This window comes from Ornithodoros turicata, chromosome 3, assembly GCF_037126465.1.
Source record: "Ornithodoros turicata isolate Travis chromosome 3, ASM3712646v1, whole genome shotgun sequence".
NCBI lineage: Eukaryota > Metazoa > Arthropoda > Arachnida > Ixodida > Argasidae > Ornithodoros > Ornithodoros turicata.
Window position 1 is genome coordinate 81,953,975 of NC_088203.1, and position 11,911 is coordinate 81,965,885.

At 46.6% G+C, this 11,911-nt stretch overlaps 1 protein-coding gene across 1 annotated transcript; it reads right to left on the reverse strand.

Annotated features, from left to right (window-relative positions):
* Nucleotides 1-8,326: 8,326 nt before the first annotated feature.
* Nucleotides 8,327-11,677, reverse strand: LOC135389714 (serine-rich adhesin for platelets-like). Its single transcript, XM_064619746.1, has one exon. The coding sequence runs from the start codon at nucleotides 11,675-11,677 to the stop codon at nucleotides 8,327-8,329; it is 3,351 nt and encodes a 1,116-aa protein (XP_064475816.1).
* Nucleotides 11,678-11,911: the final 234 nt, after the last annotated feature.

The following is an 11,911-nucleotide window of genomic DNA, read 5'->3' on the forward strand; positions in this document are numbered from 1 at the left end:
TAACATATATTAAAAAGAGCAAGGGCCCCAGAACGGACCCCTGAGGGACACCCGAGGTCACGAAGGATCGACACGAATTAGCACCATTAACTACAACACGTTGTGACCTATTCATCAGGTAATCTAATAACCACCTAAAGACAATTGAATCTAATCTTAGCATTTGCAGCTTATAACATAGCAAACTATGAGGCACAGAATCAAACGCCTTCCGAAAATCAAGAAAAACACAATCAGTTTGGATACCCTCATCCCACGCCAAGGCTATATCATGGTGAAAGGAAATCAACTGAGTAACGCATGAATAGCCTGGCCGAAAACCGTGTTGAAAAGGTGACAGGAAGTTATTATTAGTTAAATGTTTAGCAACGTTGGAGTAAACAATGTGCTCAAGGATCTTTGAAACGATACACAGGAGAGACACAGGTCTATAATTTTCGACGCAACGTCGATCACCTGACTTAAATATTGGAGCCACGTTTGCATGTTTCCACTCATCAGGAAGCGATGATGTCTTTAACGACAGGTCAAATAACTGGAACAAATACTCGGAGACAGAAGAACTACAGCGTTGAAGAATAATAGCAGGTATCATGTCAGGGCCAGAACACTTTCTTACAGCCAGATTATTGCATAATTTCATAATGCCGTTAACTGAAAGAACAAGCGGGGCCATGGGCACTTCCACGTTAGCCACAAACACAGGGTTGGCAACTTGGACTCGAGGAGTACTGAACACAGAACTGAAATAACAACTGAAAGCAGTCGCCATATCAACGTTGTCATTTAGGTTTAGGTTATCATAGACTATGTTAGATATTCCGACTTGTGTTTTGCCATTACATCTAATGTGCTTCCACAGATCACGGCTACTACTAACACGGTCATTAAGAGTTTGAAAATATCTAATTTTAGCTTGCTTTAGTTCGACTCTTAACTGACCTGATACCGCTGATTGTCTGGCTCTTGTTATTTCACTTCTGCTAGCTTTATACAGGCAGTACAAACGACTTCTTTTACGTATGAGCTTTCTAATGGTTGACGATACGTATGGTTTGTTGCATCTTTTCTTTGATCTAAGTATTCTAAATGGTATATACTTGTCAATCAAGCGAGTTAAAAAACTTCGAAACACCACCCACTGACTAGAGACGTCCCCCGTATGACACGTCTCAGCAAAACGGGGCAAGTTCGCCTGCAACTCTCTTGAAATACCAAGATAATCACCCCTGTCATACAAATACACTTTTCTGGGCGTCCCTCTGTTTATACATGTTTGTGGTAAAGAAATGGTTGTCGACACACAATCATGGTCACTAAGACCAGGGACAACAATAGTGTCTTTGATGATCGAGTCGGTATTACACAAGACTAAGTCAAGAAAGGCGTCCCCTCTAGTAGGTGACTTAACGTGTTGCGATAAGTCAAAAACCTTAAGAATGTGTTGGAATTCACAATAGACTCCAACATTGCACAAAAACACAGGATCGCTTTTCCATTCAATATTAGGCAAATTATAATCTCCCGTAAGTACCATATAGTTTGTTCGTACCGACAACAGTTGATTGAATAAAGAAGTTAATGAAGAGCAATCGGAATTGGGTGGTCGGTAGTATGCACATACAGCAACTTGAGAAGCATTGATACCTTCCACTACACACCAAACTGATTCACAGCCGGCAGTATCAATGTCAAGGCGGAAGCTTTTAATTGAACTTCTAACCAAAATAAAAAACCCTCCACCATGAGCATGACGATCCCTTCGATAAACCGTAAAACCAGCTGGAAACACTTCCTCATCATGAATACTATTATTAGTTCCCGTACTACATGCAATCATCTTTGCTGAAACTTAGCTTTAGTTATCATCGCTTAAGAGCGATATCTCTTCTTCCCTCAGCTCCATGAAAGGGGTGCTTACGCATTTATCCCCCCTTCTCTATTTATTCATTCATACATCTTCCTATAGCAACCTGGCTCTGGAATGTGGCAGAGCTCGTATCTTCAGACACAGGTACACTCTCCCACTGCCTGCAACGCACTTGAAGATGTTCAGATGGGGTAGAAGATTTTAATGCATGTTCCTGTAATCTCCTGTTGGCACATCTACCCGTTTGTCCTGTATGCAAAGTTTACCACACGACAGTGGGATGTCATCCCCCTGGTTTCGTCTCGATGTCTCAAAAATGTCTCAAGAGCAGAACATGCACAAATCGGCCTAATATCGTATAATATTTCGCATTTGTCATCCCTTAGTTGTTCATTTGTTTCCCATTTCCAGCGCATGTGACCCAAGAGACGTACATTTGACCTCCCCAATGCGAGCGAGGAGCGACACTGAGAAGTAAATCCGGCAATTACTTGTAATAATCTCAACCTGTGAATAATCTGAACCTGTGCAGTTCATTGGCTTAGCTTTGTGTCTATCCGTCATCCTTTCTCTTCGCTACATGATGCTTTAGTTTCATGGCACCAATTCAAGTACTAGTTGCCGCAGTGAGATTCCATTCGATCCAATCCAATGTCGTATAGCTGCAGAAATATATTTTACACCCTCAGTCTTCGAAGGCAGCTGCAAGTCAAGTCGAGATCAAGGCCTCATCTTTGAATTCGGGGGTCATTCTCATATCTCTGACCTGCTGAAGATTGGTACCCCGTGCTAATGAGAAAACCCACAAAGAACCTTATCAGTCATACGTCACGGTCACCGCTGCCATTCCCTTTGCGCCTACAGAACCCGTTGAGCGTTCAGTAGACCTGTACCCGAGAAACACCATCATGAAGTTGGCAGATAGTCTGAAACCGAAACAAATCGGAAGGGGAGGGCTGGGTTCCACGAATGGTCACTTGTTCGTTGCCTCCGATTGAAAGAAAAGTAGGACCGAAGATCACGTCCGTTTCGGGCACCATCGTAATCCCCTCAAGACCGTGGCTTTCGGGCGCGACCTCGTTCGCCACTAGCCTCGAGCGTAGTTCAACTCTACCAAATTGGTGGCGCTGTCGCACACTACGACGTCATTTGTTTGCAAACAGGGAGGGGTCTATTAAATAATCCATCACCCTGTAATTCTTCGTCTGTTATGTCTAGTAAGTTTGATTTCTACCCTTCACGCTCTCTCACCACAGGGATTGCGTCATTTGATGCAATGGCTCGTAACTCGAAGCGCAGGCTCTCTTGGAGCTACAAAATTTACGACTCGCCCTCCCTTCCCAGCAGGATCGGGGCGTCCCAATCAGCTTCATATTAGGCAGAGATTAGGGGCGCATGCTTTTATTGTGGCACGAGGCAGTAAACGTCCTTCTATGTGTACGAAGAGGTCTCTCGTCGGTCCACTTTTAATGTGCAGCGTACGCTTCGACAAGTCTCGCCTCACTAAACTTCGCGCTGAGAGGGAAGCTTAACTGCGCCAGCGTCTCCCATGCGGGATTTGTATGGCAAATGGAACTTAAAGAATATTGGTGACGCAAGCTATCGAGAGGTGTGTTTGTACTTTTCGTTAAACAATACACAATAAGCGATTCACGATAAGCTATAGGAATGAATTTTAAGCGCCTTATTGGTCACCTTTGTTTCACAAAAGGACAGAAGTGTACCCATAATACTGATGATATCCGCATTCTTGGTATCTAGCGTATTTTCACTAACATTGATAAATTTCTCGTTGACAGAGCATCGCACCGAAATATCGCGCACGATGGTGTAGCAGTAAAGAAGTGGCAGGCATTTTATCGGGGTTGAACGGCTTGAGGGTATCATGCTATCCCGTAGATCTGCAAAAGCCAGTATCACAGAGTGGGTCAGTCATTCCATTATCAGAACAGGTGCTCAGAGCCAACACCTCCTAGATAGCATCATGCCTGCGCGCTTACGTCACCCACGGAGGTCTGCCTGGCTTTGGAAGGTGCTTCGAGCTTTCTTTTTGTTCGCTCCTTCATTGGTTGCGTTAAGTAGGCGCCCCTCTTTTGGCGCATTCAAATCGGATCGGCCACTAAACAGCGAAAAGTAACTTTGGAGTGCTACACTGCTCGCTCCCGGATGCCGCTTCCTGTTGTCTGCTCCTGCAGTGCACAGACGGAAGACCCCCAAGAACACACACGGTCCTCAGGCTGTCCCCACAGTGTCATCGTGTCCTCGTCCTTCGAGGTGTATCCCCCAGAACGTCCTGAGGATGACACTCGCGGACTGTCCGTGAAGAGTCATTCAGGTACGTCCTGTTCCCGTCCCTGTGGGTAGCTAGCGGGACGAGAACTATTACTTTGTTTAGTTTACCTGCTCAGACTCCCTAAACACATTTGTTTTGTTTTTTGGGCCGATCCTTGGACCCGATTGACATTTTTCTGAAATAAAAGGTGGTCCAGCATAAAATTCTCAGTCTTCGAAAAGGATGACTGTCTACGATACGTGGAGCATTTCTGATTTAAACGACAGAAACGCGCGATTCCGTCGCACTGCTTTTGACTTTCAAAAGTCCTACCTGAACGTCTAAAGCGAATGTAAATGATAATCCTCGTAACTTCTGGAAGTGGCACAAACTTCAGAAACGCGGTCCGGTCATGTCGCCTTCTCTCAGTGACGATCACGCTTTGTACTCTGACCCCCCAACCGTTGCAAAGATGTTTCGTTGATGTTTAGTTCGGTGTAAGATGGTACCAGTAACACTACTGCTTCCGCTGATTTCAAGACCGCACCGAACACTGATGATTTGCCTACATTTGTTATTACTGAGAGTGATGTAAGCGACGTGATCCGCAGGTTGAAACCCACAACAACACCTGGCCCTGATGGAATTCCAGCTATTTTTCTGAAAGCCTACTCTGATGTTGTTACACCTGTACTATCGTTTATTTATAATTTGTCACTGAGATGCAATAATTTCCCTAGTCACTGGAAGTCATCCGTTGTGATTCCTGTCCACAAATCAGGAGACCGGAACATTGCGACCAACTACAGATTGATCAGTATTCTATGCGCGCCTTCTAAGGCGTTTGAGCACATCATATATACGCACTTGTCGTCGTTTTTCAAACGCAAGCTCGTTGACTCTCAACATGGCTTAATGACAGGCGGATCTACGGTAACAAATTTGGTATCCTTCATGTCTTCCGTTGCCCCTCTCGTCAGTGCTCGCGGTCAGATTGATGTTGTCTACTTCGATGTATCAAAAGCTTTCGATTAAATGAGTCACGGCCTCCTACTAGATAAGCTTCGTACATCCGGTGTTTCTAACCCGCTTGTTGCATTCTTCGAGCCATACTTAAGTCAGCGTTCCTGTTCTGTTTTTGTCTCCGGCACGTACTCAGATGCATATGTTCCCACATCTGTGGTCCCTCAGGGATCCAACCTAGGTCCCATACTTTCTAATACATTTGTGAATGACATGTCATCCTGCCTCAAACATTCTACTCTACTTCAGTATGCGGATGATTTCAAATTAATGAAGGTGATCTCTTCGGTTTCCGACTGCTTACAGCTACAGGCAGATGTATCCAATATACTGTCATGGTGCAGGGCTAACGGTCTGAAAATTAGCAACGCAAAGACGAAGGTTGTCTCGTTCACACGCAAGACAAATATCTCTGTATATCTCCGACAATTATCTCAAATATCTCCGACATTGAAATATGTCGTGTTGACAGTATCCGAAATTTAGGAGTTATTTTTGATGCCAAGCTGCTCTTCCATGAACATGTCACAGCGGTTCGTTCTTCCGGTCTTCGCACGCTGTGCCTCCTGTCATATACATGCGAGGAGTTTCAGACTCCTGCTGTCTTCGTTAAACTTTACAAGTCCTATGTTCTTCCCAGGCTTGAATATGCCTCTGTTGCTTAGAACGCACTTTCAGGTACTGATACAAAGCGTCTCGAGGCTGTACAAAAACGAGCGCTCCATATCATACACAATGGCTTTTTACGGAAAAAGTTATTCTATGTCTATGACACACTATTGCAATATTTTCACCTTCACCCACTGGCCACACGTCGCCCTATCGCCGACGCCCTATTTCTGTACAAATGTGTCCATGCCCGTGTTGATTCGCCACTCCTGCTGAGCCTCCTAAACTTGTGTATTCCTCGCGCGGCTTTTCGTAATCCACCAGTCTTCTACGTTAAACGCTTCTGCCCCAGTGATCCAATTACCCGATGCCAAATGCTTCTGAACTCGCTTCCCCCCACATGTGATATTTTCCACGCCTCCAGCGCATCCCTTAAACGCGACGTTATTTCTTTCCTTCATCAGTGAATTTTCAATCGTGATTCTTTCTTTTGCTTTGTAGCGTATATCGTCTCATTCCATCTTATAACTTATGTGCTGCGCGTAATCTATGTATTGTAGTTTTGTTGCTGATGTTTCATTGCGTGTACTGCGTGGTATATTTGTCTGTAAATATGTAAGTACGTATGCGTGTTATGTAGTTTTGTTCTTGATGTTTCATCGCGTGTACTGCGTGGTATATTTGTCTGTAAATATGTAAGTACGTATGCCTGTTATGTTTGTAATGTACCTCTGTTAGTATCCCACTGTATATGTATTATATATATGTCTGTACATAATTATTTGTGCGTTTATGTCTGTATTGTATCCACTGTGAGTTATGTGTATTGTGTGCGCCAACACCATGGCCTTAGCGGCCGTTCTTGGGCACTAATAAAAATTATTATTATTATTATTATTTCTCTCTGCTTTCTTTTTAAACCGCTGTGCTTATTGCCCGTTATGGAATGTACTAGAAAAGAACAGCATGACTATATTGAGGCAGTTAACTAAGACGTATGGAATCAGTGGGCAACTGTATTCTGTGCAATAAAAAAACATTGATATGGGTTCAATGTGTGAACTCTGGCTAGTTGGGGGCTATTTTATAAGTGTGCACACTGAAAAAGGGATATCAATATAAAAAATGGTTCATCCTAGAAGTGCTCTAGCACTGTTCTAAAGTTGTCCCCACGTAGCATCTGTGGATGCTGTGAGGATACCGTGAGGACGCTATATAGTGCCAAAATGACACGTCGAGGATGATTTGAGGATCAGATTCACCCTCCTCGGTATGTCACCCTCTTCCATGCATGATGCTCTTAAGATATCCCTGGGATGACAGTGTGTTGTTGGGGACATGTTGGCATAGATTGAACCGATAGTAACGTTGGAAGAGCCTACCTACGGTTGCGAAGACTTCTCCTTGTAACAGCGAATGGAAGAGATTATAATTTGTAACAGACGTCATAGGAGCTGTTTTCTGTGAAGACGACAGCAATGCGTGAAGACGTCTACTTTGAAGCACCGCGTTTCCCGCGAATAACCGCCGGTATCCGTGTGGAAGTTGTCCACTAATGCAAAAGCATGATAACAGTTATATAAATAGTTTTGTGAAATCGGAGCATTGGGTAACATAGAAACTTCGTATTTCTCTTCCGAGGCCACATTTCGAAGGTCATCCTGCCGGCGCTCAACATAAGGTACGTCACGGAAAATCTCCAGCACACGGGCGCTTGTCGTCTGCTTCAAAGCCACTATTTCAAAACGGGTGCGCGTGGAGCGGAGATTCGCACTCCCGGGTGCCCGAGTGGAGCTTGTGTCGCGTTAAGTGAGTGGAGTCCGAATCACTCACGCTCCGGGGCGCCTACTTAACGCAACCATTGATTTTATCCAGCAGCATCCACAGAAGGCCTCCCTGTGTGGCGCCGTGTCACGTAGGCGCAGGCCTTCTGCTATCTAGGAGGTGTTGTCAGAGCCCAGAAGCCGCGATTTATTTGCAGCCATGCTGAAAACAGCAGCCCCGTGTCCCTGATAATGTGAGATGAATGCCGATCACAGCGCGCACCAAGAAATGCGCGGGCAACTGAAGCCATCGCGTGCACGTTCTAGCCAGCAATTGGTTGATGCCTGGTTTGATGTACCATACTTGGCTATATTATCCAGGCGAGACGAAAACACGCAGTCGATAGTAAAAGAAGTGTTCGTTGTTCAAGCGTTGCCTCAGCGCTCCAATGAACTCTTTTCTAGCTAAAGTAAGTTACCGAAAAGCACATACGACAACATTATTACGAGTTATAGCTATGTTTGCAGCTATGAAAAGCTACAAACATTCGGCATTTTGACATTGAGGACGACAACACCATTAGCGCAGAGTACACACTGCATCTTAGTCACGTTGAACACGTCTTGGACACGGTTTTCATACTTTTTATTAAATCGCCAATCACCGCAATTCTTTTTTCGCACACTTGGACGTTCACACTGCCATGGCAAGCCCACTCCGCAAAGAAAAGGTACCACTGGGTTCACAAATACACATAACATTTACATCGTGCTTTTCGCGCTGTCATTTCAGAAGCGCACGTTAGGCCTTTCTACGTGTTCCACGTGATTCAATCCTAAAAAGTACGCAACAACTATTCCAATCAATGCACTAATCAAGATAAGATTGACAGCAACACAAAAGTGCATCATCATAGGATTATCACGCTGCCCATGATGCTTTGCTTGATGTTTCATCGGTAGTTGCTTGAAAGTCGAGGGTAGATGTTGCATTGAATCATAGAGACCAAAGCTTTGCTTGGACAAGATGGACTTCTTCGAAGGAGCTGACTTCTTAGATTGTTTGGAGCTTTTCGAATCAGCAGAACGTTTCGAATCTGCTCCCTCTGCTGGTATGCAGACGTTGGACCGCTTAGAGCCTTCAGTCTGGCAAGCATCAACTGACTTATCGGCACCAGGCTTGGGTTCTCCAGAGGCTGACAAAATGGCCGACTCCTTGTTAGCTGCTTGAACTTTAAACGTTGAAGGAAGCCTTGATGCTGAAAGCTCTTGCTTCGCGAGCTGCTGTAGGACGCTAGGCACACGCAACATGGACTGCGGAAAATCTGGTGGTGACGGTGGCGGCGCTGGAGGAGGTGTCAGTGGAACATGGCGTCGAGAGGTGGAACCGGCGTACGTCTCCATTTCTTGTAAATTAGGTTGGAAATAGTTCGTAGAGGCCGGTAAATTTACCGACCGCGAAGGAACCGGTGCTGTAAGATTATGTTGGCTCTTAAGTAACCACTGTCTTGAAGAGCAGGTGTCTGAAGTGAGCTTGGTGCTGTGTCCAGATATGTTGAGAACGCTGTTCAGCTTGCCCATAGTAGGAACCTGGGACGAGGAGTAATAGTCATGCGGTGAGAACGCTGTAGAAGTGGACGTTGTGCCATGTTGCCTCGACATGGTAGACGACGAAGACTTCGAGCTGGACTTCGAGGACGAATCACTCGTTGTCGAACTGGACAGAGTCGAACCATCTGTCATGACGGTTGTGGAGCTACGAGGAAATGGACTTGATATCGTCGTAACGCTTCGGCGTTGCCGTTTGTCGCTCCCTCTTATTGTCCTCGACTTTCCTGGAGAATAACCTCGAAAATCGGTCTGCTTAGATGTTCCAGGCTGAGCGAGCATCTCGTTGTCTGAGTACGAAGGCTTCGACGTTCTACAGAATGAGTCATGCTCGGTCGTTCGCTGTCGTGACGATAAGTCATTAGACACTCGCGAGTGTCGCGAAGCTGCCTTGCTCACATCAGAGCAAGCTGATTCGGGAAGCGTTGTCAAAGGCGGAACATCTCCCCTTTCAACATCTGCTATCTGTCCTTCACAAGGGCCTTCAATCAACTTCGACAGGTCAGTGTTCTTGGACGATACGTTCGAAAAGAATGTCTGTTCGGGATTATAAGACACATGAGAGTAGGCAGAGCCGTCTTGCAAGGGGGGAGTCATCAGCTCGGCTGCATAAGCAGCAAATTGAGGTTGGGCTGTATCTTCTTTCATGGGATCACCAAGTAGTTCATCGTTATGTGCTGCATACTGCGAAAACTCTCTGCGGGCAGCCAGGTCCACTGGTAGCACATCATGTGTCGACGCTTTGAAGTGCTGGTTGACTTCTCTAGATGAAGGACCAACATTCGTCCCCGCTTGTGCATCAGTCAGGGATGACAGCAGCTGAGAAAGATGATCTCCACTGAGAGCTCCGGAGAGTTCCACCCGATGGCTGGAGGTCTTAGAATGAGTAATGCTAGTTCTCGTCGACGCAACAGAAAAACGGGGATCGTGCTTTGTCTGTTCGACGTATACTGTGTTTTCGGTTGGGGCGCGAAGGTAGCCGACTTCATGCGCTGATGGTACAGAATGAACTGCCTCTTCCTGTGTAAACGGAGCAGGACGTTGCATACCGTCCGTTTCCGTTGAAGGTTGCGAGTAGGTTGTGCTGCTGCGCTTGGATGTATTGATAGGTTGCATACCGTGACTAGAAATGTTTGAACGACTTGCAAGGGTGGGGTAGTTAACGACACCAGCAGCTCCAAAATATTCATCGTCATGCCTAGATGGCACAGAATGAACTGCGCCTCCTTTTACAGAATTGTTGAAGTAGTCAACATTAGAAAGCTGGGATTCGACTATGCTATCTTTCATAGACACGCCTGAGTAGTCACAACCATCGGCTGTAGATGAGTACACTGTAGTCTTCAGTCCTGGGATAGAATACCCGGCGAGTTCGTGAGCCAGAAAGCGACATTGAAGATCGTCCTTTCCAGAGAAAGGTGGCATGACTCCCTCTTTCACCGATAGAGTGTAAGAAGTGTTCTCCTTCGCTGAGAACGAGGGGACAATGCTGTCTTTTACGGAAACGTGGGACGATTCATCCTTGAACGTTGAACCAGCCCTAGACAGTGTCCGCAGTGACATCGCTGGTGGTGTCAAAGCAGGCGATGCCACGCGTGTATCCATCGTGGCAGCTTCCATGGCTCTGGCGGTCGTCTGTGTGTCATCGTTGTTTGAATAGATTGGCATAGTGTTTCCAAAAGTTGGGAGCACAACCTTGCCCCCAAACCTAGCGGCGATATTGGCGTACTTCGATTCTGATACAAAACCTCGCTGAAGGTCATGTTCTCCTGGAGGAGCAGTGCTTGCAGTGCTCGCTGTTGAGCTCTCCTCGTTCCTCTCGACTTGATCACCGTTGTCGTTCGTAGTGTGGACCCTAGCTCGCTCCAAGTACGCCTTGCTTCTCTTCAGTTCACTAACAAACGGGTCCACTGGACGGCGAAGCAATTTTTCCGCCGCTTCTTGCTCAAACCGTCGTATCTTTTCCTGGATTGAGCTTCCCACCTGCTCAGCTGTCTCCACAAGACTCATCGAGTAGATATCTTTCCGAATCGGTTTCAACTCTGGCACTGTATCCACACTTTCGAGTTCCGTTTCTTCTGAACTAGATGAAGACGACGACCCCGTGCTCGTCCTGCACTGCTCCCCCTTTTCGTCAGGTTTCGATTTGAACGTTGCAGACTTTGCCAGCTTCGGCGTCCCCAGGAACCCAGATGCAGGTCCGAGCGGAGGCTCCACGCCCTCTTCCACAGTCGGAAGCCGTGTGACGTACGGTTTACCAAACTCAAGTTCACTGTAACTGGCGTAACGGTCCAAATTGGGCCTCCTTTGTAGTTCTAGAATGCGCTCTACCTGCGACGGTGATGGGAGGGCCTTGTATCTGTCGAGGTCGTCCCTTGAGGTAAGCGGAGATAGCATGGCTGCGGCGTCGGTAAGGCTTGAGTAGCGGTCCATGTTGAACATGTGCTCCGGAGAGTTCACTTGGTGTGGCTGAAAAGGATCTGACATGTAGGCGGCAAGGGCCGTGAAGTGCCGAGGCTGGTCCGGAGTCATACCGTGTCCGGCTCGGCGCTGAGGATGGGGAACTGCTGGACGCATTGGGATTTTAGGAGAGTTTATGCGCGACGGAACCAGCCTCACACCCACGCTGTGAACGGGCCGTGCAGAGCGGCGCGTGGGAAAACATCTTCTTCTTCTTCGGACATTTGTCAGCGCGTATACGTCAGTGCCATTGTCCTTGCGGAATTTAGCTTCCGCCTGAGCGTGGCTGGCTACGGCAAGCAGTTC

What these genes read in the sequence shown, in the direction of transcription:
- LOC135389714 (XM_064619746.1), bottom strand. Translation starts at nt 11,677, where the DNA reads ATGACTCCGGACCAGCCTCGGCACTTCACGGCCCTTGCCGCCTACATG.